The following is a 26,543-nucleotide window of genomic DNA, read 5'->3' on the forward strand; positions in this document are numbered from 1 at the left end:
ACTAAAAACACTGATCAATTCAGTGCTTATTTACGTCGATGTAGGGCAATTTGTCAATCAGTTGCAATGTATTGAAATGATTTCTTATTTATTGTTTCAGTTGGTGATTATCAGTTTTATTAGTATGAACATCTTTATCAAGAGGTAGGGAGGGACACTACACTTATAACTGTTATTACTGATTCATTTAAATAATGTCTTATTCATTGTTTTATCAATAATGTTGAATCATTAGTTTCGTTGGTATGAACATCTTTATTATGTGGTAGGGAGTGAAACATAAGGGCTCACCTGTCTTCGGGTAACAGAATAAAGAATGTTACTTTTGTGAGCCCGGGTCCATGTGTCGCTAATATAACATCTTGAACATAATTATGTACATGTATTGATAAATTGTCTGTACGGCTATTGCAATTTTCTATAAATGGTCGATAAACAATGATGATGATGATAATAATAATTATGATAATAATAAAATAATAGAAAATAATAATACTAATAATAACAATTATAATAATAATAATAATAATAATACGTGTATGGACACTCAAAACACTGTGCTCATTTTCACATGACGAAACAGTCAAATCATAAACTCGGAAAAGGAAAATTAGACCGACTGTAATATATGATTAAACACATATTTGTCTAGCAACTCGTATAGTGTTGACAATAGTGTCGGAAAATCCGCGGAGACCATTAATTACAGATTCGCATACATAAAGCAGTTGGATACTCACAGTCAACGGGGAGTCGATCTCTAGTTGCGGAAGATTAGGATCGTAAAGTAGAGAGTCATCTCGGAGATCAATCGGAGATTGCCTTTTCCCTATTGAACAGAGCGCCCACGCGTCCCATAAATCCCCCCAGTACAATGGACCTGTCCAAATGAAAGAAAAAAACAAAACAAAACAAAGAAGAACAAAATCCAAGATTATAGATTCATCAACAATGGGATCATGGGCATCTCAAAAACAGAACAAACCAACCAACCAACAAACAAACAAACAAAATATGATTTTTTGATAGTCATGATAAAATGATAATATGATATGGTACCGGAAAGTGTGTGTTGATAACATCATACTCAGCATTATGATAAGCACGCGAGATACCTTGAACCTTGAACCTTGAAGTAGTAATCCCTTTCAGCAGTTCCTTGAAACTATCCCGGGATGGTAGAAGTGTCGTGCGTCAGTGAGAGGTGACATGGTGAACAGGATGATTTTAAATGTCACTAATGTACAATAAAAGTGACGGTGCATAGTGCTAGTAAAAAAAACATGCATCTTTTCTTAGAGCATGTGTGACCCAACAGGAGGCTGCATCACTCGGATGACTGGGAGAGCAGCCTCTCTGAATGTTAATGGGTTGGTAATTGTGACCACAGGTCCTGGCAGATGGTTCCAGGTTCTAACAGCTCGGGGAAAAAAGGAAAATTTAAACACATCTATGGTCGCGATTGGGATTATGTACTTGAGCTTATGATCATGCCTTCCTATGTAGGTAGCTGGGAAAATCACATGTGGTAAACGTAGAAGTTGACAGTAGTGTATCTTATGAAAGAGGGTGCACTGTGCAAGGAGGCGTCGTGTGTGGAGACTATCCCAACCAAGAGCCGAGACCAGCGTTGAGGAAGATGTTGAATACCTGTAGTCTCCATGTACAAACCGAGCAGCAGTTTTCTGCACCTGCTCAAGAGAGTTTACCATTGTAGCTGTGTGTGGGTTCCAGGCCTCTGATGCATATTCTAGTTGGGGCCGGACAAGTGCGGTATAGGCTCTGGCCTTTACTTCCTTCGTGCATGGGGATAATGTTCTGCGGAGAAGCCCTAATGTCTTGCTTGCTCTGTGTCTGATGTTCTGGCAATGTTTGTTCCAGCTCAAGTCATGAGTGATTGTCACTCCCAGGTACTTGTATTCCTGTGCCTTAGGTATATGGACATTGTGGAGATGATACTGGAAAACGGAGGGATTACGTTTCCGGGTGATAGATAGGACGGCACATTTCTTCACATTGAAGCTCATAAGCCAAGTTGAAGACCACGTGGATAATTGCAGGAGGTCTTGTTGTAGTATGTGATGGTCTGAGATTGCATTTATTTCTCTGTAAATGACACAGTCATCAGCAAAGAGGCGGATATTAGACTGGATATTATCTTGTATGTCATTTATGAAGAGGAGAAAAAGAGTTGGTCCTAGTACTGAGCCTTGGGGCACTCCAGACGTGACATTCTTCCATGTGGACTTGGAACCATCAACAACCACAGCTTGCTGTCTGTTGGTGAGAAATGACATAATCCAGTTTAGTGTGTCCCCCGTTATGCCATAATAGCGAAGCTTGGTACACAGACGTTGATGGGGCACCCGATCGAAGGCCTTCTGGAAATCCAAGAAAACAGCATCAACCTGACTACGCTTCTGGATGGTGGAGGACCAGTCATGTAGTGTAGATGTGAGCTGAGTGGTGGTGGAGAGTCCTCGGCGGAAGCCATGCTGTGCATCTGAGAGGATGTTACAGGATGCAAGATGCTTTGAAACTTGGCTAAGGACAATATGTTCCATTACCTTGCAACAAATGCAGGTTAGTGAGATAGGCCGGTAGTTTGAGGTCTCGCTCTTGTCACCAGACTTGTGTACAGGAGCTACGAGGGCCTGTCTCCATTGTGATGGAACTATACCATCATTGTAGCTCTGTTGGTATAGGAATGACAGAGCTGGGGCTATCTCATGTGCAATAAGCTGCAGGAGTCTGGGTGGGATCTCGTCTGGCCCGCTGGCCTTGGAGGGGTTTAATTGCTTTAGTTGCTTCTCCACTCCAGTCCTGTGAAAGTGCAGGTGACCTATCGATGCATAATCAGAGTGGCCTTTAGATGGGTTCTGTTCAGTATTTTCACTTGAAAACATCTCATGAAAATAATCGTTCAAAGCCTCTGCTTTTTCAGTAGCTGTGGCACACAACTTGGATGTAGTACGAAGAGATGGTATTCCGATGTGCTCAGATCTGCAGCTTTTGACGTATGACCAAAAAGCTTTGGGGTTGTCTGCCAGACTGGTCCCGATTATGTCATTTACATAGTCACGGTGGGCCTTGTGCACAGTTTTTGCCACTTGATTTCTAAACTCTCGGAACTTCCCCCATGTGGCTGTACTATTCTGACGAAGGGCACTCTTGAAGAGGCGGTCCCTCTTTCTCATCTGCCGTTTAATTGCTGGGGTGATCCATGGTAGATGTCGCTTACCTTTGGTCATCTTCGATGGCACGAGTTCCGTCAGACATCTCGTCAGGAAGTTTGCGATGATTGTCCAGTTTGTTTCCACATCTCTGTTTTCAGGGTCAGACTGAAGGAAGTGAGTTGAAAATTCTGCAGCAGCTTGCTTGAGTTCGTCAAGGTCAACTTTGTTGAAAAGGTGGATTTTTCTTGGAGGTTTTGATTGGTACTTTGGCCTAGATGAGATGTTGAATGTCAGGATGTGATGGTCCGAGATGCCAGGGTGTACTTTAACATCATCAATAAGAGCGGGGTTAGACGTGACTATCAGATCGAGGGTGTTCCCTGAAGAAGGGCGAGTAACATCTTTCACCATCTGAAACAAGGAATTACTCAGTAGTACATCCAATAACTTCTGATGCGTAGCAGCAGTAGCAGGATTTGTTGTAGACTGCGTGTCCCAGTTTATGTCTGGATGGTTGAAATCCCCAGCTATGATGACATTTGGGTGTTTACGACAACTGCTCATCAGTAAGGACAGGGACTCAGCAAGGCCATCAACACTAGCCGGACGATTGTTTGGTGGGCAGTAATAGCAACCAAAGATGAGTGGTTTTGAACCTTCCATCTCTATAGAACACCATTGGGATTCACAGTTAGTAGTAAATTGAGGACATCCACTGGCTGTAATTGAGTTTTTGATAGCAATGAAAACACCACCACCATGCTGGTTTCTGTCCTTTCGGAAAACTATGTAGTCATCGGGGAAGATTGAGTAAGAAGAAATATCTTCATTAATCTTAGATTCACATCCCAAGATGATATCAGCTATCATATACACGATCATGAAGACGGGAAGATTAACACAGATTAATAATTCCATCTCCTCTTTGAGCACTATCCATAAATCCATCCTTCTCTTTGTGTTTCTACAAATACAAACATATTAGTACTATATGCGTATATGTACTGATATCATATACAAGAACTATACATTATTATGTTAATGTATACATGCACAACGTACTGTTATATATATATATATATATATATATATATATATATATATATATCATATATATATATATATTATGCTAAGTGTAGTTCGTAGTCCACGTGTGGTTACAATTATATGAAAAGTAGAACAGAACTCAAGAAATCTATCATGCTGTCAATATACCAACAGTTTATTTGTGTTCTTTAAAAAAAAATGGTATTGACAGCATGATACTTTCTTCATCAGTTATCTATGATATTTATTATATACATATACATAATCATATACATTCACACTTAATGTAGTGAGAGAGAGAGAGAAATAGGTATAGAGATGTGAGAGTGTGTTTTTGTTGTTCACAGTAAAACTAGTGTGCTTTTAAAGAAACCATCCAAACGTATTTTGCTCTATAGACATGATAACTGTTAGTGTCTTCAACACGTGGCCTAGAAGTTCATCTGTCCTTGCATGCGCTTAATTTGGACTGTGTATTCTCTTATTTTTTTTTCTGTTCCTCTCTATTTCACTGGGTTCTGTGGGAGATAACGATCGAAAAATCCAGAAAGTCCCTATGGCAGTAAGATGGTTTTCGAAACCGAACACTCAAAAAACAACAAGTATCGATGTATACAATGTTTTTATCACATATTTTTTTTAATGTAAAATAAAGAACGCACAGAAATCAAGCAAAAATGAAAGTACGATAACTTCAATTGTTTTGATGTGCTTTACCTTCTTTAGCATTAATCTGGTTAGGAGTTAATAATAACATTTCTTTTCTTTTATTGACAAATTATTTTCGTTCTTTCTTGCCCGACCTTAAGTGATCAGTATGAGGTGCATGAAGTATTGGTATGTCAAAATTTGAACGTCGATATTGGCATGCACACGATGTAAAGAAAGACGAAAATGTCAATTTTAGCATGCACACAATGTTGAGGGAGATTATAATGAGTCAGGGCTGTATGAGAAGGTCAGAGATTCGGCCATTCATGGCATTCTTCCTTTCATCCGATCCAATCATGCTCTTATTCCTTCACACATCCATTCATTCATCCATCTACGTTGTCTCTATAATATATAATGTATACGGCTTAATCAGTCAGGCTCACAAAATGATGACGAGAACCGTATAATATATAACGGAGCCTGCTCCCCGCTAATGGCGAAAACACAGGCTGAACAAACACTGGGCTACCTCTGCGGCAGGCCACCGCGGGGGGCTTGTCGCATGCGGAAATCGTGCGTGCGCGCCTATATTCTCTCTCTGCAGATATCGCTTTCGCGTTGGCAAAGTGTATATGTGGCGCCAATGCTGGAGTATAGCTCTTTTTTTCGGAACGCGGGAAGTCCAAAGGTGGAATACATACATACATAGTTCCACCTGTCGTATTGTCATCTGCTCAGCCTTTCGCATTGCCCTGTGTCGCGTGTGCGTCATTCATCAGTTATATCGCTTTAAAGATAAAAGAATAACGGCTACTCCTTTTTTTTTTATACTGAATTTCTCACAGATAAGTGGCGTTTGAACGTCAAGACATAGTTTTAGATTCTCATTTTAAGACTCCTTTTATTTGTTCTACAGTTAGGTTCCTGTAATGATCTCCTGGTTACAATCGTTACCATGGTTACAACAACACTATCTGCTATACAATAATGATCTCTCCTCTATCGGGCAATATAAGCCACACTGGTGTCTCTCTCTCTCTCTCTCTCTTTCAAAAGGGTCTGAATCGCGCATGTCCACTTTGGAAGAGGAGACGTTCTGTATTCTCCTAGTTTCGCTGATTTATATCGAGTTTGCTCAGTGATCAACTCGTCATCGGCTCAACTGTCTACGTAACGGTGGCTAAAGCGCTCACTGATCATGACAGACATCTGATAGACTCACAGGACAGGAGTTTCCACGAGAAAAAGGTTACGACATTTACTGTTCTTCTTCGGACTCCGCTTCGCTTGGCTGGTACTATTTGGCGGGAAAATGCTGGCACGTTCTCAACGTACATAGATTCAATTATGAAGAGTCTCGGCTAGCCCGATGTTTACTTTCAAAATATTTTTGATTGTCATGCCAATCATGCAACTCAGCGAGTAACGGCGGTGGTGAAATATTGGCTACGACCGATGTGTGTGCGCGGGGAACGAGGCATGATATACTAGTTAGCTTCTAACGATGCGAGTGCGTATCCCGACAGTGGGGTAGTGACGCGTGTATATACTGGATGGTTCGGAAACTTCGTCGAGGGATCTATGTCACTCCTTTTTTGCCGCTTAAAGATCAGATTGGCATGAAATTGCATTTGAGACGGAAAGTTCAGTGTTCTCAAGAGTATAGAGCGTCAATGCCTTCTGTGTGTATTGGTATACGTGAAAATAAGAGGGAACGGTATGTGTGTTTAAGACGTGCGCGCGCTTTGGTCAAATTGCTGCAGTGGCCGATAGACGATTTTCTCGTGTCAGTATTTAGCATTCAATGCCTTTATGGCTGCTATAATACCGCAACAATATTTTTTTCAAAAGAACAAAAACAAAAACACGATAAACATTCAACGACTGTGATGTTCTACATGTTTTATTTGTTTTTGTATGTCATGTATTCAATGTTAGCCCCTAACTAATGGTCGTATTATTAGGTTATCCACAATAATAATGATGGAAATGTATTGTATCTGAATTTCCCGTTGTACTATTGTACTCAAAATACTATTAGCATTCAGTTTACGAAGTGTTGTCAGTTCCCTTCTTGGGATAGGCCTCATGTGAACATGGCAACGGCTGGAATGAGAACCCCGTCTGCCCCATAAAATGACAGCTATACCAACCCGCACCAACGCTAAAACTAAGTCACTATATTTCCGCCTGTGTGAAGGTGTGATAAGTAGAGACTTAACAGACGGGACGCAAATGAGGGAAAGAGACAGAAAGAGAGAGGGGGAGGAAGGGAGGGGGAGGGGGAGGAAGCGAGCAAGGTAGTGAAAGTCATAAGGACGCTAATCCAGGAAGGATGGTTTCCGGAGACATGTGTGTTATCGCGATTCTGGTATGAGATGGACATTCCCAGCTGATGTTCAAGACTTAAGCAGAGCAAATCACGGGCAGCATAGCTGCATGGAACAGCTGGCTACATTAGTTGGTATTCTTGGTTTCCCTAGAAAGACCAGTGCTCATCTCAGTAAAACGATGTAATTAGGGCGCAAACATTTACGTTATAATTGATAGTGGTTGGTACAATTTTACTACCAGTCATTGAATGCAGTTTATACGTTGCATCATCTGTGCATAATTTCCTCATTGAGTTCCTTTAAGACATGAGCCAAAAGAGCATTTAAGAACGTATTTATTATATTCAGTTCTTGCGTCCCTATACCTAGTTATTTCTTTAGACCCCATTCATCTACTTATCACCATAGTTTTTCTTATTTTTTATTCGCACTAAAATTAATGTATGGCCATTGCAGAATCTGGGAGCATTTTACTTTTAAATTGCATTTTCTTACTTGTATGTCACTATACCCTATTGTTACACTTCGAACTCCCGTTCCACATTTATATTTACTTTTCACATTATTACATGAGATAAACTGAACATAATATTTAAATTTGCATAATATACAACTTATGGGTAATTAGAGTACTAACAGTAAAAGGAGTCGAATACTCGTTTCATTGGTACATGACGTTCAATATAGCCATGCGGAGGAGGAAGAAAAGAGAGATAGAATGTCTTGCAAATCGTTGGAACTTACAATTTTATTTATTAATCTTTTTTTTTTTTGCGGGAGGAACATACTGGAAAGCTAAAAGCTTGTCTAAACTAGGTCCCCTCAAGAGTATACAGAGAAACAAAGAGAGAGAGAGAGAGAGGGGGGGGGGGAGTAAATAGGAGATAGACACAGAGAGACTTCGAAAGGTGGTAATATATAGGTATCAGTACAAAAACGTCACTCACAGAAAGTACACAAATGTAAATCACACATAGATATCACAGTCATATGCATTAGTCACCTACACTTGCACCTTTTTTTTTCAAAGGAAATTGCAGTAGTCTTTCCGCTGAATAAAAGACAATCTTGGCAGATTTGCCATGGCAATGTGCCATCTCTGTTTTCATGACTCAGAGCTAAAAGCCGCGATATCAAGATTTTGCCATTTGTGGTTTGTTAATCTCCTAGTAATGATCGAATCTATGCGCATGCGCGTATTCGATGTGTATTCAATGAGTTAATAAAGCTTAAATATAGTAAAGCTTCAACTCTGGATGTCAATAGAGAAGCCACGTCACATCTATAAACTGCCACAGAGAACATGGTAACTTGTTTTATATGCCCTTTGTAACTTATAGAGTGCGAATACGAGTCATAGCTAACCTGTAATTCCCCACTCCATCAAAAAGTACATGGGGTAATCTGACATGTTTGCGAAAGTGACCATTGAGAGAGTGAAAGTAGTGACAGAAAGGCTAATGACTCCACAGATCAACCCACTTAGTCCCTCTTTCCCGTCCTGTAATTACTATTGGCACGTTTTCTTGCTTTACTATACTGCGCAGTTAGCAAAATCTACGAGAACGTCCTATGGGGGCGAAGTAACGATCTACTGTAGATCGTAAAGTGTTATGCATCTGCGCGGTGAATAAACGCTACTTTCTTCATGAAGGAAGAATAAACAAAAACAAAACAAAAGAATATGAAAGACACTAAACACAGGGGAAATAAAGACAGCATTAAAGATAACAACAACCAATTGGCACCACTTCAACAGTGAGTAGTGGGGGCAACATACGCTTTGTAAGTATCTAGTAGCAGTATGAATATGGAGTATAAATAGTATCAATGGCGAGAAAGGCGTGCTGGGGTACGCGTGATTGTTAAACATGCCCCAGGGTACAGCTGGGATCTCGCTTGGTCTGAACGTCGGGCAAGGGGGTGAAAGCACTCTTTCTCATATTTAGGTTACTTCTGACCGTTGGCCACCACAGGGCAATATATACAAACACACACCACACACAAACACACACACACACACACACACACACACACACACACACACACACACTTACTCACTCCCACACTCTCCAATCCATGTTTTAATCCCGTCAAGATTTAAAAGAGGCACCGGCCTACATTATTAGGGGATGCGGTGGGTGTGATTTGATCGGGCTCTTAATAGATACGGGAAACGCAATATTTTTATTTCCGAATATTGGTTTGAAGTGGCTTTTCTTTCCATTTCATCAGCTGGCGCCGACGGATTTTTTTCTATAATTCGTTATGACGCATCGTTAATGCTCACATCTCAATGCTAAAATTCCTGTTGAAAAAGATCATAAAAAAGTTCTAAATCAAGACAGCAGTCAAAAGAGCAGCATTAGAATAAACATTTTTTTTAGAGGTTGACTAGCATGGCATGGTAGTATGTGCTAAAAGATATCTTGATGATGACAATTCATGATCTTTTTTTAGAGGCTTTATATAGACTTGAATATTTCTTCATCCATTTTGAATGTCATTTTTCAAGCTTAGTGAAAAGAAAGGTGTGACGATTTTTTCTTAAGTGAGCCACCATAATGTTATTCAATTGTCGAAGTAGCCTTGATACTTCAGTGTGGTACATTCGAAACAGAATCGTCCATCACTTCATATCAGTAAGGTCATTCCTCCATTTCCCTTACTTATTGTTAAAGGGCACCATAAACTGCGAAATTTCACACATCTATATGCTAGGAAGGTGTTTGAGTCTACAGTCAATTTAGGTCATCGTGTTGCTACGCACAAATGCATACTTTAATGTGTAACACAGGGTATACTGTAGTGAAATGTCTGAATAATTCATGCTGTAGTCAGTGAAAGCAGTTCATCCGGAGTCGGTCACCCAACATGCTGTAAGTTGTGGAATAACGTCGTTTTGAAAGATTGTTCGTTTTGATAGTATCATCTTCACTAGTGACTAGAGAGAAACAACAATTTTACGAGAGAGTACAGTATGTGTATGATTACAATTCGTGGGGTATATGTCATAAGTCAAAACTAAGCTCCTAAAAGTGACCTCTAACTACCAGCACTTTGCACAATTCCTTCGTCTTTTCAGAGTGCGTCTATTCCTGAGGCCCCGCTTCTTAATTTGGCAAGAACACATGCAAAACTATCAAATGAATGCGGTTTGCCCAAGGGGAACGCCGAGGGCGTGTTATGTGCAACGTTTGGCGGGATTTTTCTTCCACAGGCGCCAAAGCAAGCACCACTTTTCCGGCAGGCGCAAATTGCGTTAACGCCAAAAAATTACGTTGAGGGAAAAGAGGTAACGGTAGGGAAATGGCACGGTGTCTGCGGTGCAGATTTCTCGCCAGGGGCTGTATTTTCTTATCTGCGGGGTGTGGTACGACCGCTTACATTGACACGAAGCTATACTCTTGTCTGCATACGCTAGGCCGCCATTCTGTCCCCGATCTCCGCGATGGAAGGTGGGAGGGGAATTTGGACATTAATCTTGCATGCGTGCCGGTGAGAGGTTCGGTTCGGCCGGCACATCTTGGAGATAGATTCCATTCGAGAGGCTGTGAAAAAATGAAAATTGGCATTCAATCTTATCTGATGTACATTGAAAACGTGACAAGCGCCTTCCGCCACGTCCGGAAGGCGGGTTTGATTTCTCCATAGACGTTTGTTATCGCGTAAATGTCAATTTAGATCACCAGCGAAGTTGCTATACGATTTTAAGATATACTTATTTTATTTTCAAAGCTACAAACACTATCTTGACTCCTCAGAAAAGTAACTTTTCTCGGGGGAAAAATGCTAGCTCGTAGCTCAAGTTAACTCTGAGGAATGAAAATGAGTTCACTCATCTTCCCCCCCATCCGAAAGGTTTAAATATTTGTCCTTGTAAGTATTTTAATGGAATTTTGTTTTGCCAGTGTCATAGCAGAAATGCGGAAGAAAATTTGTGAAGAAGGTCTAAACTTGAAAGTGATAATGGGCAAGATTCTGGTAAGCCCCAAGACAGACTGGAGTTGCGGGCAGAAGATTTGGGGCAAAATACATGTTGCATCCACTATTTTTCTAATAAAGATCCTCTCCGGTGTATAGTCTTGAGCCCATTTTGAAACGTTTATCTTGTCAAGACCACCTCTGTACTACCCAGACAGTTTAGCATTACCTACTTATACCTTTTTGAGTATTCTATGCAGCAGTTTAATCCTTTAAACACTGTTTAAATGATAAAATAGCTCCGCTAGCTGATGTGTTACGAGGCGTCAAAGACGAGATAGTGCGTGCTGCTGCAGTGATAAACGCAGACGTTCAAATATTTTTGGCCAGTACGAAGTGACGACAATATAACGTTGATAGATTGCATGGATGAAGACTGTGTGATATGCAGTTAGAGCAAGAGAGAAAGAGAGATGTAAGTACATACACATGGTGATTCATTAGGTGACTGTGTATCGGACAGTTTACTGTATATCCACGCACCCCTTATTTCACAAGCGATCAACATCAATCTACCGCCTCTCTTATCACGCTATATGCGAGCGAGTTTTCTACACATTAAAGTCGAGGGGCTCCGCTGAGCGGGGGAGTTGTGCGAAGTAAATCAACTCCATTGGAATGGGTGCGTGCCGCGGAATGAAAACGTTATGATAATGGCGGAACGCGTTTTCCAGCTGCAAAACTCAGCTAATTATTTGTTGTTCAAATCGAATCTGATGGCGCCTAAGTCGCACTTGACATTCTGTACAATGTTCATGGGAGTAAGGCCATTAGATGCAGCACCTAACGTGTGATGAACGCATTTGTTTGTGTGTTAGTATGTGAGTGTGTGTGTGTGTGTGTGTGTGTGGTGAGGAAGGGGTGCTGGCACTGGAGAAAGGGGCACTAATGCAATTCTTGGCACATAGTTTCTCTTGATTACAAAAGAGATGGAAGAGCAAAATTAACGACTTATTTTGTTGTTGTTTGTCTGCAGCTGTCTTTTCCTTTCGATCAGTTAATCAGGACAAAAGTCACTATGTACGTGAAATCATAATGACGTCACTGAAAAACGTTTCACACACACACACACACACACACACACGCAAACGATTAAACGATAAGAGCTAATAATCCAAACCCAGCTTAAAACTGTAACTGCTTAGATAATTGAACGCACTCTTTTACACTGGGTCTATTAAGCCCGCCAGAAGATATTAGGGTTTTGTTGTTTGCATCACATCAAACAATATTAACGGGAAGAAGTACACACAGGCACACACACAAATGCACACACATAAAAACTAAATGCACACACAAATTCTCATTATTAAAAGAGCACTGAAGAGAGGGAGAGCCCTTGTCAGTCTTTTTTTTTCTCTGTCAATTTGTCATATGAAAATATTAAAGGCAAATCAGTACGTAATGAATTTTTGATAAATTCATTATCATGATGGTGATACGTTTATACATAATAGTATGAATACTATTAAGCAATATACACAAACATAATCATATTCGCTGCATTATAATGTGTGAGAGTTAGTGATACATGGTATCAGGTGAATATTCGTTCGTTCGTTCGTTCGTATATGTTCTGCTTCTCAAATCAATTCAAGCTACATTATTGTGAATCACATGGGTGTGACAAGTTTACACAAAACATGACCAATTTATGACAAAGGAGCAGTGCAAGTGCAGTTTATACTACATGCATGACAAAATCACTGTAAAACATATTTTGTGGTTGTAATACAGAATATTCTTTATATTTGTGTGCGTGGGTTTGTGTGTGTGTGTGTGTGTGTGTGTGTGTGTGTGTGTGTGTGTGTGTGTGTGAGTGTGTGTGAAAAGTTGTCATTAAATAGTAATCTCACCTTGTAAGCCGTCGTATGACCACACATCCTTCCATGAATCTGCATCGTCGGCTGAAGCGAAGAAAAAAGGAACAAGAAAAGATATTAATCAAGTGACCATAAAGATAAAAATTAGTGGAAAAGTAGTAGTAGCTGCTTGAAATATATATATATATATATATATATATATATATATATATATATACCTTTATCACTTATGTATAATGTCTAAAGACGGAGAGAGGGGATGAGGGCTTTGAAAAGGCAAGCACACACACGCTTGACCAATGTAAGTGAAAATTATGACTTATCCATGATCTTTTGAGCCATCCTGCTGCGTATGATAATACAATCTCAATCTAAACTTGGTTGTTGTTTTTTTTTAATAGATACGAAGCATCATTTAGCGTCAGTTTTTCTTCATCAACACAGAGTAAAAAAAAATCACTTGATAATCACTTGGACTTCCGTTCCCTGCCTGCATGACATGTGTTGTTTGACATGTGTTGTTTGATGTGTGTGTGTGTGTGTATGAGTGTGAGTGTGAATGACAGACTATTTCCTTCAATCCGTCTCACTCATCACCACAACAAAAATGGTCGATAAACATGAAAATATGTTTGTGATGATACTGCACCTCAAGCCATACCATGGGCGGGATTGCTAATGCCAGACATTCCGCAAGGGAAGATCGCACAGATGTTTCTAGATGATGACGATTAGTCTCCTTTCCAGTCGTAAGTCTTGTTATTTAGTTTTTCTACTTATATTATCATTGTCCTTATCTATTTGTGTACACACCATCCTATCTACCATATCTACTAAGACTACAATTATTCATATCATGTTTGCATAATTATATGTACTATATCAATATAATAATTATGTTATATTGATTATGATTCTTGATTTTCCAAAAATCTGCAAACATGTTTCCATATTTTTTGAACTAGTTTATATTATAGGATCATGAGAAAAAAAATGATGGTTAAGTATTGTCAAAAACGTACACAAATTTATTGTGAAAACAGTCAAACAATACACAAAGGTCCCACTTTTCTGAAATTTCCTATTTATGGGGATAAATAGAACTGGGCTTGTATGGCGGATCGCGTGTATAGGCGTTCAACACGAAATGATGCTGCATCTACAAAAGGCGCGAAAGATCTCGCTTTAATTATAGCGAGAGCAATTATCGGCATTCGATAATTTCTGCCTCGATGTCACGGCCGATATCACTCGCGATGATCCGAATCATGATGCTTTTACCCGTCATAAGCAATATCGAAATCAACAATAAAAACGCTTGGGTGTTGGTAACGATCAAATCGTACGTCAGACCCCACTGAAAAAAAAAAGAGCGGCAATGTGGATTCCAGCTGACGCCGTGAGCATCCTCCAGTGCTCTGGTATGTCATCTTCTTTAATCTCAAGCATAAAGTTTAGTCCGCTGGAAGACCAGCGGTACTTGAAAATCGGCCAAGTACAAAGCGAGAGTAGCTCGACTCTAGTCCAACTGGACCACGAAACTCCCAGGCGTCTGCACGCATCAGTCTGGGGTTGACTCTCATCAAGCAAGAGGAGACGGGAGCGGCAGGGAACACCTGCCGCGGATCTCTATCAATTTTCTCGCGACGGGAAGAAGCCCGGAAACTAAATAACGTGGAGAAAAGAAAAACACAACAGAATAATAAGCAACACACCGGACTGCCAATTATGCGAAAGATAAACACCGGCGGGGACATAATGTTAAATGTTACCATGGGTTCTCCAGCACAAAGTGCATTGCTCTGATAATATGAGAGGGAGGGCGGAAAAAAAAAGAAATATGAAATCATATATAACCAAGAGGTGTGTAATTAGATTATTCGGAAAGGGAGGATGAGCATTGGTTATTCATAATCAACGGGACAGGTAATACTGATTTTGTTGAATAAGCGTTCTTTCCTTTCATCGGAGCAGTCTTATCTATTCTCATTGGGCAGCCTATATGAGGTATTGTTATTTCGCGAAATTGATGACGAAAGACATTTTCATAATAATATATTCGCTCCCCAGTGGCTCAAACACAAAAATCAAACACAAAAGCAAAAAGTGCATGACCAGTGACGCTCACCGCCGCGCAGACGACCTATCTCAGCCACGTGATATTAAAGGCGTTAAGTTGTGCCCTGAAACATCCATATAGAGATATTAATTCTGGAGAATTAAGTGAAAACAGCAAGAAATTTGGCGGTCATTTTACAATCATTTATTTCTTTATGGTATTAATGAATTCAGAATTACGAAAAAAAATACACAAAAACATTTTCTAACCCTATGCAAGCAATAGACATGCTAGAACAAAGGCTGCTTAATTTGTCCTTGGAAATTTGTACGTTAAAAACAACAGTAACTACATTTTAACCTATAGCTTCTCTACAAGATGTAGTAGAATACATCTACTATCATTGACCAAAAAAAAATGATTAGCGAGATGATATGGTGGCCCTTATATGAAAGCAATCTTTGTTTTGCTGAGGAACTTATCATGCAAATGCGGACATACAGATATGTGAGTACCCTTTAATGGAGTAATTTTCGAATTCTGAAATGATTTTGAGAATTTAAAGGCTAGCTGCACACCATGCGTTATTTTGATTTTTGTAGTTAAAGACAGACGAACGGAATAGTCGATGTATACCTGAAATTTTCATCTAAGTTTTACATTTTTCACTTTATAGTGAATATCACACAAATAACAAGGGGCAATGTTGAATAATTGTATCTGCGTTAAATGTGCGATGTATTATATACGTATATATACGAATCCCATACAGTTATCATCATCATCATTGTTGTTTTTATCATTGCTTCTTGACTGGTAGTATTATCATCATTGTTATAATTATCACATCTCACGCCTCTCTCAATGGTTTGTACGCAGAAGTGACAGGAAAACCATTTGTTCGTATAATGATATTTTATAGTATATAATAGTATTCATATAATTAACTTTAACCCTTTAACCCCTTTCTTCACATTCATCGTTGTTGATAAGTTATAACGAGACTACATGATTTGATGTCAAAGATGAAACTCATTTATGTATCACACACACACACACACACACACACACACATATATTTATTTATATATATAAATGTTTGTATATATATATATATATATATATATACATATGTATGCTTTAATAATGTTGTGCGTACAGGTGATAATTATCATCAACTCCTCCAATTTCCATATCAAATGCGATTGCTACTCAAACCATCGTTTCCTGACAATACGCGAAACCTTGAATTTCCAGGTCTTACTTATTTTTAGGTCGTATTTTAAAGAGATCTCCACTATTCTGTTTGCGTGACTTTACTATTTTTATATTAAAGCCAACAGGAAATTGATGGCGCCCTTGTAACCTCCCCTAATGGGAATATGTTTTCAGTGTAATCAATGCACAGGGACATTTCTGATAGAACGAACAGGCTAAATGAACTAATGGGGTTTCAGTCGACATTGCAAGCACTCATGAAGAAAAAAATAAGAAGAAAAGCATACCTTTGCCATAGTGGGACGATTCCAAATGAGGTTCATTAACTCACTTTAGAATCAAAGCCGAGGTCAAGGCAAATGTATCAGCTCAAGTGTGACCTTTGATTGAAAGACACATCGAGTAGATCTGATTCAAATACTCCACTAATGTCCTTCGAGACGATCCCTTATGGGCGAGATTTAGCCTCGCCGTCGAGAAAGAGATCAGCATATCATACTAGCCGGAAATCGCACGGATTTTCTGGTAAGGTTATGACAGTATGAGTACATTGACGGCCGTGCCCAAGCCAAACGAATCGACAACGTTTGGTTAGTCTCTTGTTGCTGTATCTAAAGCTATGCAGACGATTCATTCGGAATCGGTGGTGATCGCAAGGACAGTTTGTCTATTCAGTTCGGAGAATGCCCAATACATTCTACCAAATATAAAGGGATATCGCTTCACCAGAGGCGATAGTCATAATTCAAGTAGCAATATCGGTTATTACTCGATATGAAGCGACCGTCCTGCCGCAGGAAAAGAAGAAAGTTTTGTTATTGATCTCTCGCAGAGAGGGAGAGACGGAGAGAGATTGGAGCAAATACAGGAATGCAGCCATATAGGAATAGACAATCTATGGCATGTGAAATGTTTCGGTGCAATAAAGCAAGTTGTTTAATCATTCTCAACGCATACTCATCGCTATTGATGTTCGCGGAGAAATCACAACGGGATAGAACCTCGGAGACGCTTGAAGACGTCTGCCAAGTGTTGCTAAAACGAAATCGACAGGCCAAACGTGACCACTCGATATCATTACGTGCATTCCTCTCTCTCTCTCCCTCTGTCTCTCTCCACACGAATGGAATTTGTGTTTTTATCGATCCCTCCTAACTTGAACTTTCTTGCCATCGATTTTCTTGGGATGAATTACTAACTCAATTGAGTATGATAAGCGAGTCCAGCGCAACATTCCCTTGTGTACACTGCTCAAAAGCGTGATCGTCACTCAAAATTTCCAGTTCTTCTGAGATTTTTATTTGCCTGAGCATATTATTCGTCTCTCTCTAAACGCATGACTGCTTTCCAAGAATCGATAATTCTTCAGCGTAACTTCTATTTCTAAAACCAAGTGCTATTTGGGGTCAGTGGCTGTTGTTGGTCCTTCCGTCAAATAAGAACTTTGTTTTGTTTTTACAAGTTTCCTACCAGATCCGGTATAAAAAATTTAGGACACACTCATGATGTTCTAGGCCCAATCAGCGTGTTTTTTTTTCTTTTTTCCTAAATGACTGCTTTCTTATGTAATCACTTCTGATTAGTTGATTCTTGATGATACAATAAATTATACTTTCATTTCTATGGCGAATACGTCTTTTTCAAAGCTCAATCATATTTCATGTACCCATCATCTTCGGTCATTCAATAATTTGACAGTTTCAAAAGTCACATGAACCCCTCATACTGACTGAAATACACAAGACATGACCAAGCTCTGAGGATTAAAACCGCATCAAAGGTGAACATAATCATGACTTAACATGAATGTATGGGACCACCACTTCGCATTTGAATCTTAAAGATGATAGGGTCTTTGAACAAAATTCGGTATTCTAAACGCATACATATAGCACGAAATGTTTTTCTACTCGAAAGAGATAGGACATGTAGGAGGAAATCAATACATGTATTCATGAAAGACCCAAAATGCTCTTCATAAAGAAGGCATCGATCTATCTTGAACCCGCAATATTTACCATGTATTTCAACATGTTGAAATCTTTCGTGCGACATCTGTAGGATATGCAGCTGTTATGTCTTTCTATGTGTCCTGTTATATGCTTCTGTGTGTAGGATTAGGGTGTATCTGTGTCTACATTAATGTTCTCTCTCTCTCTCTCTCTCTCTCTCTCTCTCTGCGTAGGTGTGAATGCGAATGTGTATAAGACACCCCCCCCCGCATCAACGTTTTCCTAGAAACACAATTTCAGCGGGGAGAAAGACAAAGGGGGGGGGGGGTAGAAAGATGGACATATCTTGGGATTGCTGAGAAAAGACGTTTTACAATAGACAGGCTGAGGGACAGGAAAAGAAAAAAAATCGAGAAAAGGTCCTTATTTATGTCTAAAAAAATGCCGACATAACTCAAAGAGCTGGCAACTTTCTTGTTTTTTCTTTCAGGAGGAAACAAAAAAGTATTTTCTGCACGTTTTCATTACTTTTTTTTCACTGATTATTAGTCAGACAAGACACCATTTAGTGTATCTTACCTAGGAAAGGAGATGCCATTGGCCCTGACATTGAATGAAGTGTTGAACCTGTCGGACGGCAGGCGACCATACCCGAGCCACTCGAACAACCACGCACATGGTCAGAGAGTATCAAAACAACTAGAGTCCACTCGGACAACGCAGCAAGTAGCCGACAGAACACACGAGTGTTTAACATGTTTCGCTGTCTCCGTTTGACGAACACTCGAGCCAACTGCTTGGCGATGATTTTGTACGGCTGTATTGCGTTTCATAATCTATTCAGGGTTTTTTTTTGAGGGCATTAAACTGCAGTCCGCCGATTATATTTACTTTCCGTCCTTTTGTTTCACAGATTAAAGAGCCATTGTTCATCAACTAGTTTATCAACAACTACGCAAACAGTCAATCTACGACTAATTAAAAGTACGCCATAAACTTATTTAGAAAAATAAGGGCGATGTTGATGCACTTTTCAGCGCTTAATCACAGAAGCATATTGTGCGTGATGAGAACAACATGAAGGTTCACGGACTACATATGCCCCTGGTTTGCTCATGAAAGCACAAAGAAGAATTTATGAGGATGTCTAATGAGGAGTTAATTGTTACACGTCACTTTCGTGAATAATGGCGAGAAAGTACGACCCAGTAGCTAGCTGCCACTGTTTTTTATACCGCCGTTAATGGCTCCAACAGGAGCGTCGGAAGCTTGTGAAGTCTTCTGCTGGCGATAAAAGAGTGAATAAAGAAAGTGCGCCTCCACCGGTTGGTGAGGGAATGCTGTCAGTTTAAGATGACGTCCTCAAGAACTTTTTAATTAATTGATCATGAATGAGACGCCAGAATTCCTCGTTTGCCCCTCGCTACAAAAGGTTACACTTTGCTATAAATCTAGCAATACAGGATATGTACTCAATAATGTTGTGAAAATCATGTGAGAAACTGAGAGAAGGTTAAGACGGTAGAGAATTTCCGGTATTAGGAAGCTATCACATTATCTGATTTGATTTATCGTTAATTATAGAATTTTGTACTTTGTAACATACGCCAGGGACAAATTGGAGGAATTTATTGTCGCGGATCATAGAAGGAAAGTGCAATGCATAGCAGCAACAAAAGTAGCACCGATATATCACATAATGACGGATGATGCACTATGACAGCCACGCAACGAAGAAGAAACAGGATAAATCAATCCCAACTTTGTCGGCTCGTTATAGAGAATCCAATTACCCAAGTAAAGAAATATCTTTAATCGGTTATAGTTTTGCTAGTGTGCTCTCAACATTACCAGGGCACACGGATGAACGTCCTGAACTCAACACCCACAAGTCGTACAACCCACGAGTTATACAGCCCACGAGTCACGCGACCCACGAGACAAATAATAACCAACGAGTCATACAGTCCGCGAGGTATAGGCACTTAGTGAACAGGGCTCATTTTTATAAGCTCGACATCAATGAAATAGGCCCACGAGCTACAGTTGCTCTCATGGACCTTTTAACTTAGTGTCGAGCTCGTGGGATGTATCACTCGTGGGCTGTATGACTCGTGGGATGACCCCGAGCACACTGTCTTGTATCCGGTGTATTCATTCACCCTCCCCCTCTCCCTCTCCCTATCTTTATTTATCTTCTCTCTTTCTCTCTCTATCTTTCTCTCTTTCTATTAATTCTTTCTTTCTGAATCTCTTTTAATACTGACAAAGGTCGTGATCAGTACTTGTCGTCTTTTGATAGGCGGCTGACAGATTATGAATCTACCGCGAAGGGAGTCTCTCTAAACTGTTGCTTCATTTAATGAAATGGGCAAACACGATGAAGGCAATTGGCTGGATGAGACGTGACTTGGTTCTGACCAGCGTGTTGGAGACTGGTAAATACCGCGATGATTAAATTTGATGGCATCTCGTACACATGTAAACAGACGAAGGAGGAAGCGGGATGACAAACGAGACACGAGCGATGTCTGCATGCGGCCGGCCTGATGTGAGGAACCGAACATTTTTTTTTTCTTTGAATACCCACGAATCCCGCCCGATAGAGTTTAGTAGCAGACCATACTGGCAAAAAGAAGATCAAGCAATCTTTATCGCTGCTCGCGTGCAGTGGAGAAGGAAAGAGCACCACTAAGAGTGACTGATACACTCAAATGAAGCGCTTCATGATATAACTGCGCCACCATATGGGGTGATTGTACGAAACATAATTAAATGCGTCTAAGTGCAATATCGTGCCTGATCAATCAATTAATAGTGATTACAGAGATGCACGCATCGGCAATGCACAGGATGAATAACTCTAGACATGACATGTCGCCGATAACGTTTGCAATCGCAGTTCTCTTTGGGCATTCCGTGTTTGTAATTTGTGTGAATGTTCGCGTCACAGATATAGCAAAATAACATTTTCATCGCTTGTATAAGCCATCGGTTTGTTTGTTGAGCAGATTCGTCATTAAACACTAATAGCCAAACACTCTCATAATCAGATATATAGGGGCATGGTACATCATATTAATACGGCATACATACACATACATATTTCAATTAACGTACTAGCGGAAACGAAGAAAAAGGAGACCGAAAGACCGTAAAAGACCGAATAAGGTTATAAAAAATTCGAAGCCAACCAGTCTTCCTTTATTGAATGGAAGGGGATGAATGGTCTGATTTTGAAATCGTTTCCTTATTTAGCTAATTTCCAACCAAAAGGTCTCCGAAATTGAAGGAAATTCTCCATAAAGACGAAGGCGGCTGTGTAAATGATATCCTTGTTAAAGCAGCCGATTTGAACGAAGCTTGCTGAGAAAAGTGGATGCATTTGTCATTTTTATGGACTTAGATTGTTGGACCCACAGAGTGAAAGTTAGAGAGGGAGAAACCTATTATCATGCGACAGGAAGTTACAAACAAACAGAAACAAAGAAAAAGATAGATAGATAGATAGATAGATAGATAGATAGATAGATACAGAGAGAGGGAGAGAAAGAAACGAGATGGCGGGGGAGGGAAGAGGAACATGATGATATCCCCGTTTGTGTAAAAATATTCATTGATGCGGAATTACAACATTTTGGAGGAATGGTATTATCAGTGTTAACGGTAATTGAACTGACGCCAAACGCTAATGATATCCATACATGTGGCTTTGCCGAAAGTACAATCTGCAATAGACGCGGTGCTCTATCATGAAAAAAGTGTATTTTTTTCAAAACTTGCTACACTTTAATATCTTTATAAAAAAAAGCAAAACAAAAAAACCGACTGAGTTAAGATCTGATTGTCCCCCCCAAAAAAAAAAAAACACACAACAGTTTTTGCCTTGTTTTTCATCTCGTTTCGAAAGGCTTTCAGTATGTCTGTTGTATCGAAAGATCAAATCATAAATAGCTTAATTATATTTACATCCTATGTGCGATTAAAGATGACTTCGCTCTCAAAATTTTCACATGATGGCTGAGAGTGTCATGATTTGGGTAGACCCTATTTAAGCTACAAAAGCCTCACACGGGTCGAATGAGCAACGTGCCAAACTCTATTACCGTCGCGCCAAAAATATACTCCACGATTATAGACCGTAAACAAAAAACTGACAGAAATCTGTCACGAGAACCCGGCCAAGATCATTCTATCTTTTCATTGTGTTTCTTTCTACCAGGCTCTGTTTATTACGTTTCCGAGGGTTCCTCATGTATATTCATGGCATATCAAATGTATAAGGCCTGCTTAAAGTCGGAAGAAATGAAAACAGGTGTTTTGTAAAGGTGATTTTCTGCTTGACTTTTTCACCTTCCGCTTGACGTAATTTGACGGGGCGTCCAAAAAAGGGCGCTCGGTCACAGGTAAAGTCCTTCAGGTGGAGCAACAATAATAATCACAGTTTCTGTTGATCGAATTCCTGCCAATGAATTTACCAAGCAAGGTTATTTCAATGAGAGATCCGACGGAAAATATCGGGTCAGCGGCGGTGACGAAATCAAACGTATATATAGCAAATGCAACCATAGCAGTCACGTCATTCGATATAACAATCGGGTAATAACAGTCATCGCCCTTCATTCATTCCGATCTGCTTATGATAGACCATCGCGATCAATACTGTGTTGCTACCAACATGAATCTTATAACTTGATTAGTAATGTCTGAATGCATGTGGATTCGATCGAACCGAGTTAACCCATTGGTTCCGTTATATTTGACTGAAGTGTTAGACTGTTCAAATATACATCCAAACTTACACTATAATGCTCTCACTCAATATACATTCACTTTCCTTAGCTCTGCTAGATATTATGTGCCCTATGGGTTCAATGTTCATTGCACGGCCAGGCGAGTTTGTCTTTGATATGTGAACTTCCTTGACCGCAATGGAAGTATTGTACGAAGGTTTATATAGGTTAGGTCTCGTCAGTCTAATTTCTGTCGCTAATAAAGTGAAAGAGCTCTATCCAAAGGTACGAGATCACGTGATATATATATATATATACACACACACACACACACACACATATATATATATATGCAATGTGTGTGTATGTGTGTGTGTGTGTGTGTGTGTGTGTGTGTAGATAGAGAGAGTTTATCATAAGCGCATCTGCATATGAACGGAAGAAACTGCGAACTAAACTAATAAGTGTGTACTCTCAAAACTGATTGTTATCATGGATGCAAGATACAGTCTGTTGATATATTTGTTGTTGTTGTTGTTGTGAAGGAAACAACGTCATAACGTTATAAACCTATTAACTATATTGCTTTCATCATGATTATGTTATAATATTAGGATGGTAGGGCGCTTCTGTTTCAATGATAACCATGGTTATTCATCATCTACCTTTTAAAGAAACCTCACAAGAACGAATTTTCAAATGATCATATTACCGGTGACAAAAATGATGCTTTTGCTCACTATTACAGCTGATGTTATCAATTGGAGTAACGGCTTGTTCTTATGATGGCAATACTGGAAAGATGAATGACAACATGAATGATAGGAGATAAACGCGATCAATCCAGCTCCCTGGGTAACGGAAACAGGTTGTTGTGGATTTTTGAACGGCTTTCAGTTCGGTGTTGTTGGGGATTTTTTCCCCAAGGTCACTAGAGAAGAGCACCTGCAGTTGATGGGCCCTCGGGCTGCCTCCGCCAAGAATTCATATGCATCACGGTGTGACACGTCCCCCACGGGCCTACGCATCTATGTATCGTTATCAACACTCAAGCGCTAAAACTGGGTGGGGGGGGGGGGAGAAGCATGTTTCATTGCAGTGAAATGATATGATTGTCGTCAAACTTAATTTTTTGCCATGCATCGAAGCACAGAAACGCAGCGCACCAAAACCAGAGTGGGACTATCGCACAGTTCTCTGTACGAGCATACACAATTCCAGACTAGGGTATGGCAAGGAGCACCTTAGCAATTAGGGAACGCTGAAATCAAATTTCCCTTTCGGGACACGTGGTAATCTAATAGACATGTCCTACTAATATTGTTTCACTTTGATGTCATTATGTGACTGAGGTTTTATAGATCAGACTGGTGCAAATATGAGCACTACACAAGTAGGCATTCTTTGCCGGAGCAAACACTGTCGTAAAGGTTGAATGCGCTACTAGGAATACATACACGGAAAACTTGGCGGGCGTATACCGCTCATTATATACAGAACGGGTTTTAGCCGGAGTTCAATGCTGGAGCAGCGTATTATTTTGGCCATGTTGAGTCTCTCTGATGTGCGTTTATGAATTGGTGACCTCGCAAAGCCTTCTTGTGCCGGCTAAATCATCGCGAAATGCAAGGCATGATGATGAGATTAATCTATGCAATATCTTTTCAATTGTTGGCGGGAATAGTCAGACGGACCCTGAATGAGATTAAAGTCTGTCCTCAGCCCGCGCGTAGTCGATGCTCGGCACCTATTGGCTTCATGAAAATAAGTGCGCAAGTCGGGTCTTTTTTTTCTGTTTTTTTAATTCACATGGATGTTTTTGTGTTGAGGGCGTGCTGCCCTATCATTATTGCATGCCATTGTTTCATAGGGTAAAATGTGTGTGTGTGTGTTGCTGCTGTTCCTGTTGCGTGCTTAATTGTCAAATGTTCGTGGTGTGGTCACGATTGTTTTATATCTTTAGTGCACACACTAGTATGAGTGAATATTTTGGTCATAATTATAATGAAAAAAGTAAGCATTTTGGTTTGTTCATAGAGGATACAATGCCCAGTTTGAATCCACAGTAAGGTCATGACTTAACGTGAGAACATTATCATCACCAATATCATATTGATGTACAGCTTGAATGACACATTCGGTTGTTGTGTCTAACAACTTATACATAATCATGATATTTATCACTTTCCGTTTTTCTTTTACATCTTTAGAGAATCTTTTGATATGGAAAGCACCGAAATAGAAATCCCACAAGTATACCATACTGAGGCTTCTATTTCGATGCCTGTATGACATGAATTGAGAAATGTAATACATCTCCAAGAGGTAAATTCTATTTTTGTCGGACAGTTGGCTTGCAAATCAGACAGAAGATGTCCAACTCAAAACCAGAGCTCAAATTATCATTATACATTAATGACGAGGAAAACGTAGTCGCCTCATTTCACCGATTATTTTCCTTCCAGCACTATAGTACTTGATGTCTGTTTATTCACTTTACGAAGTAACATGCTGCAATTGATCCCTCTGGATCACATCCCCATACATTTACTCCTACACATCCAATCCAGAAGGAAGCATCAGTGTTATATCGGGGGCGGATTTTTTTTCTCTCTCTCTTTCTCTCTGCCCTCGGCAAACGGGTGCATCAACCAACATATCCATTCCACTTTCCGCAAGGGTCCCAGATAGATAAGTACCCATTATATCCAGTCTCCCCTCAAAAATTATCCAGTCATAAAAAACAAAGCAACCGCGGCCCATAAGGTAAGGCACTTCGATTCATAGCCTTCTCGTGCGCGCGACATAGCAAATTGGGACTTCGGCTCATAGCACCGTGTACAATCCACGGTCGGCTGTGCTGGGGGAATACGCGCACGACTTTTCAGCTTTCTTGTTTAGATATGAAATCACTGTAGATTTGTGGCGATTGAAACAGAAAGCATTCTGAATCGAAGAAGGGTGATGACTCACCGCCATCAGCAAAGATCGGAAACGAAAAATAAGGAGAGAAAGAGGTGATGTAATTAATAGATCTGAACGAAACTGGGACAAAGCACTGTCTTGCTACTGAAGGAATCTAATGACGTCATGAAAAAGAAGGAAGTGTAGGTTTCATGACTCCAACGAACAGCAACAACAACATAACACAGCAAACGAAAAGAATTCGAATAAATTAAAGTGTTCGAACTCTTCGATCGGCAGCATATACCGTCTAAATGGGAACTATTTCGTGTGTTTTTTTTTCTTGAAGTATACTGAATACAATAATCATCATGACATAATAATTATGCGCGCGACAACAAGCAGTGCGTTGTGTTTCAGCATCTCACCTTCGGCAACGCATAGTGCTTTGAAGAGTGCAGACCTGTTGATGGTGCATGAAAGGCGAATACGTAGACCTATCACGTTACGAGTCAGGGTTCACGGCTTGCATTTCATCTCCTGCCTTCCACAGAGCCCCATTCCTCTACCGCGATGTATCATATTTTGAACGGAGGATCACCATACCCGGGAGCTAACGCGGATGTGACCAAAATACACTCATACTGTGCAAAACTATAT

At 40.0% G+C, this 26,543-nt stretch overlaps 1 protein-coding gene across 1 annotated transcript in view; it reads right to left on the reverse strand.

The window, feature by feature from the left end:
- Positions 1–26,543, reverse strand: part of LOC139745458 (carbonic anhydrase-related protein 10-like) — a 92,671-nt gene that overhangs the window by 20,827 nt on the left and 45,301 nt on the right. The window contains exons 2-3 of the mRNA XM_071655848.1: positions 13,051–13,101; positions 741–880 (exon numbers count right to left, since the gene is read on the reverse strand). Of these exons, the coding sequence (XP_071511949.1) occupies positions 741–880; positions 13,051–13,101 (191 nt within the window). The remainder of the gene's footprint in view (positions 1–740; positions 881–13,050; positions 13,102–26,543) is intronic.

The sequence above is a fragment of the Diadema antillarum genome, unplaced genomic scaffold, assembly GCF_040938485.1.
Source record: "Diadema antillarum isolate AM-2024a unplaced genomic scaffold, OU_Dant_1.0 seq00001268_RagTag, whole genome shotgun sequence".
NCBI lineage: Eukaryota > Metazoa > Echinodermata > Echinoidea > Diadematoida > Diadematidae > Diadema > Diadema antillarum.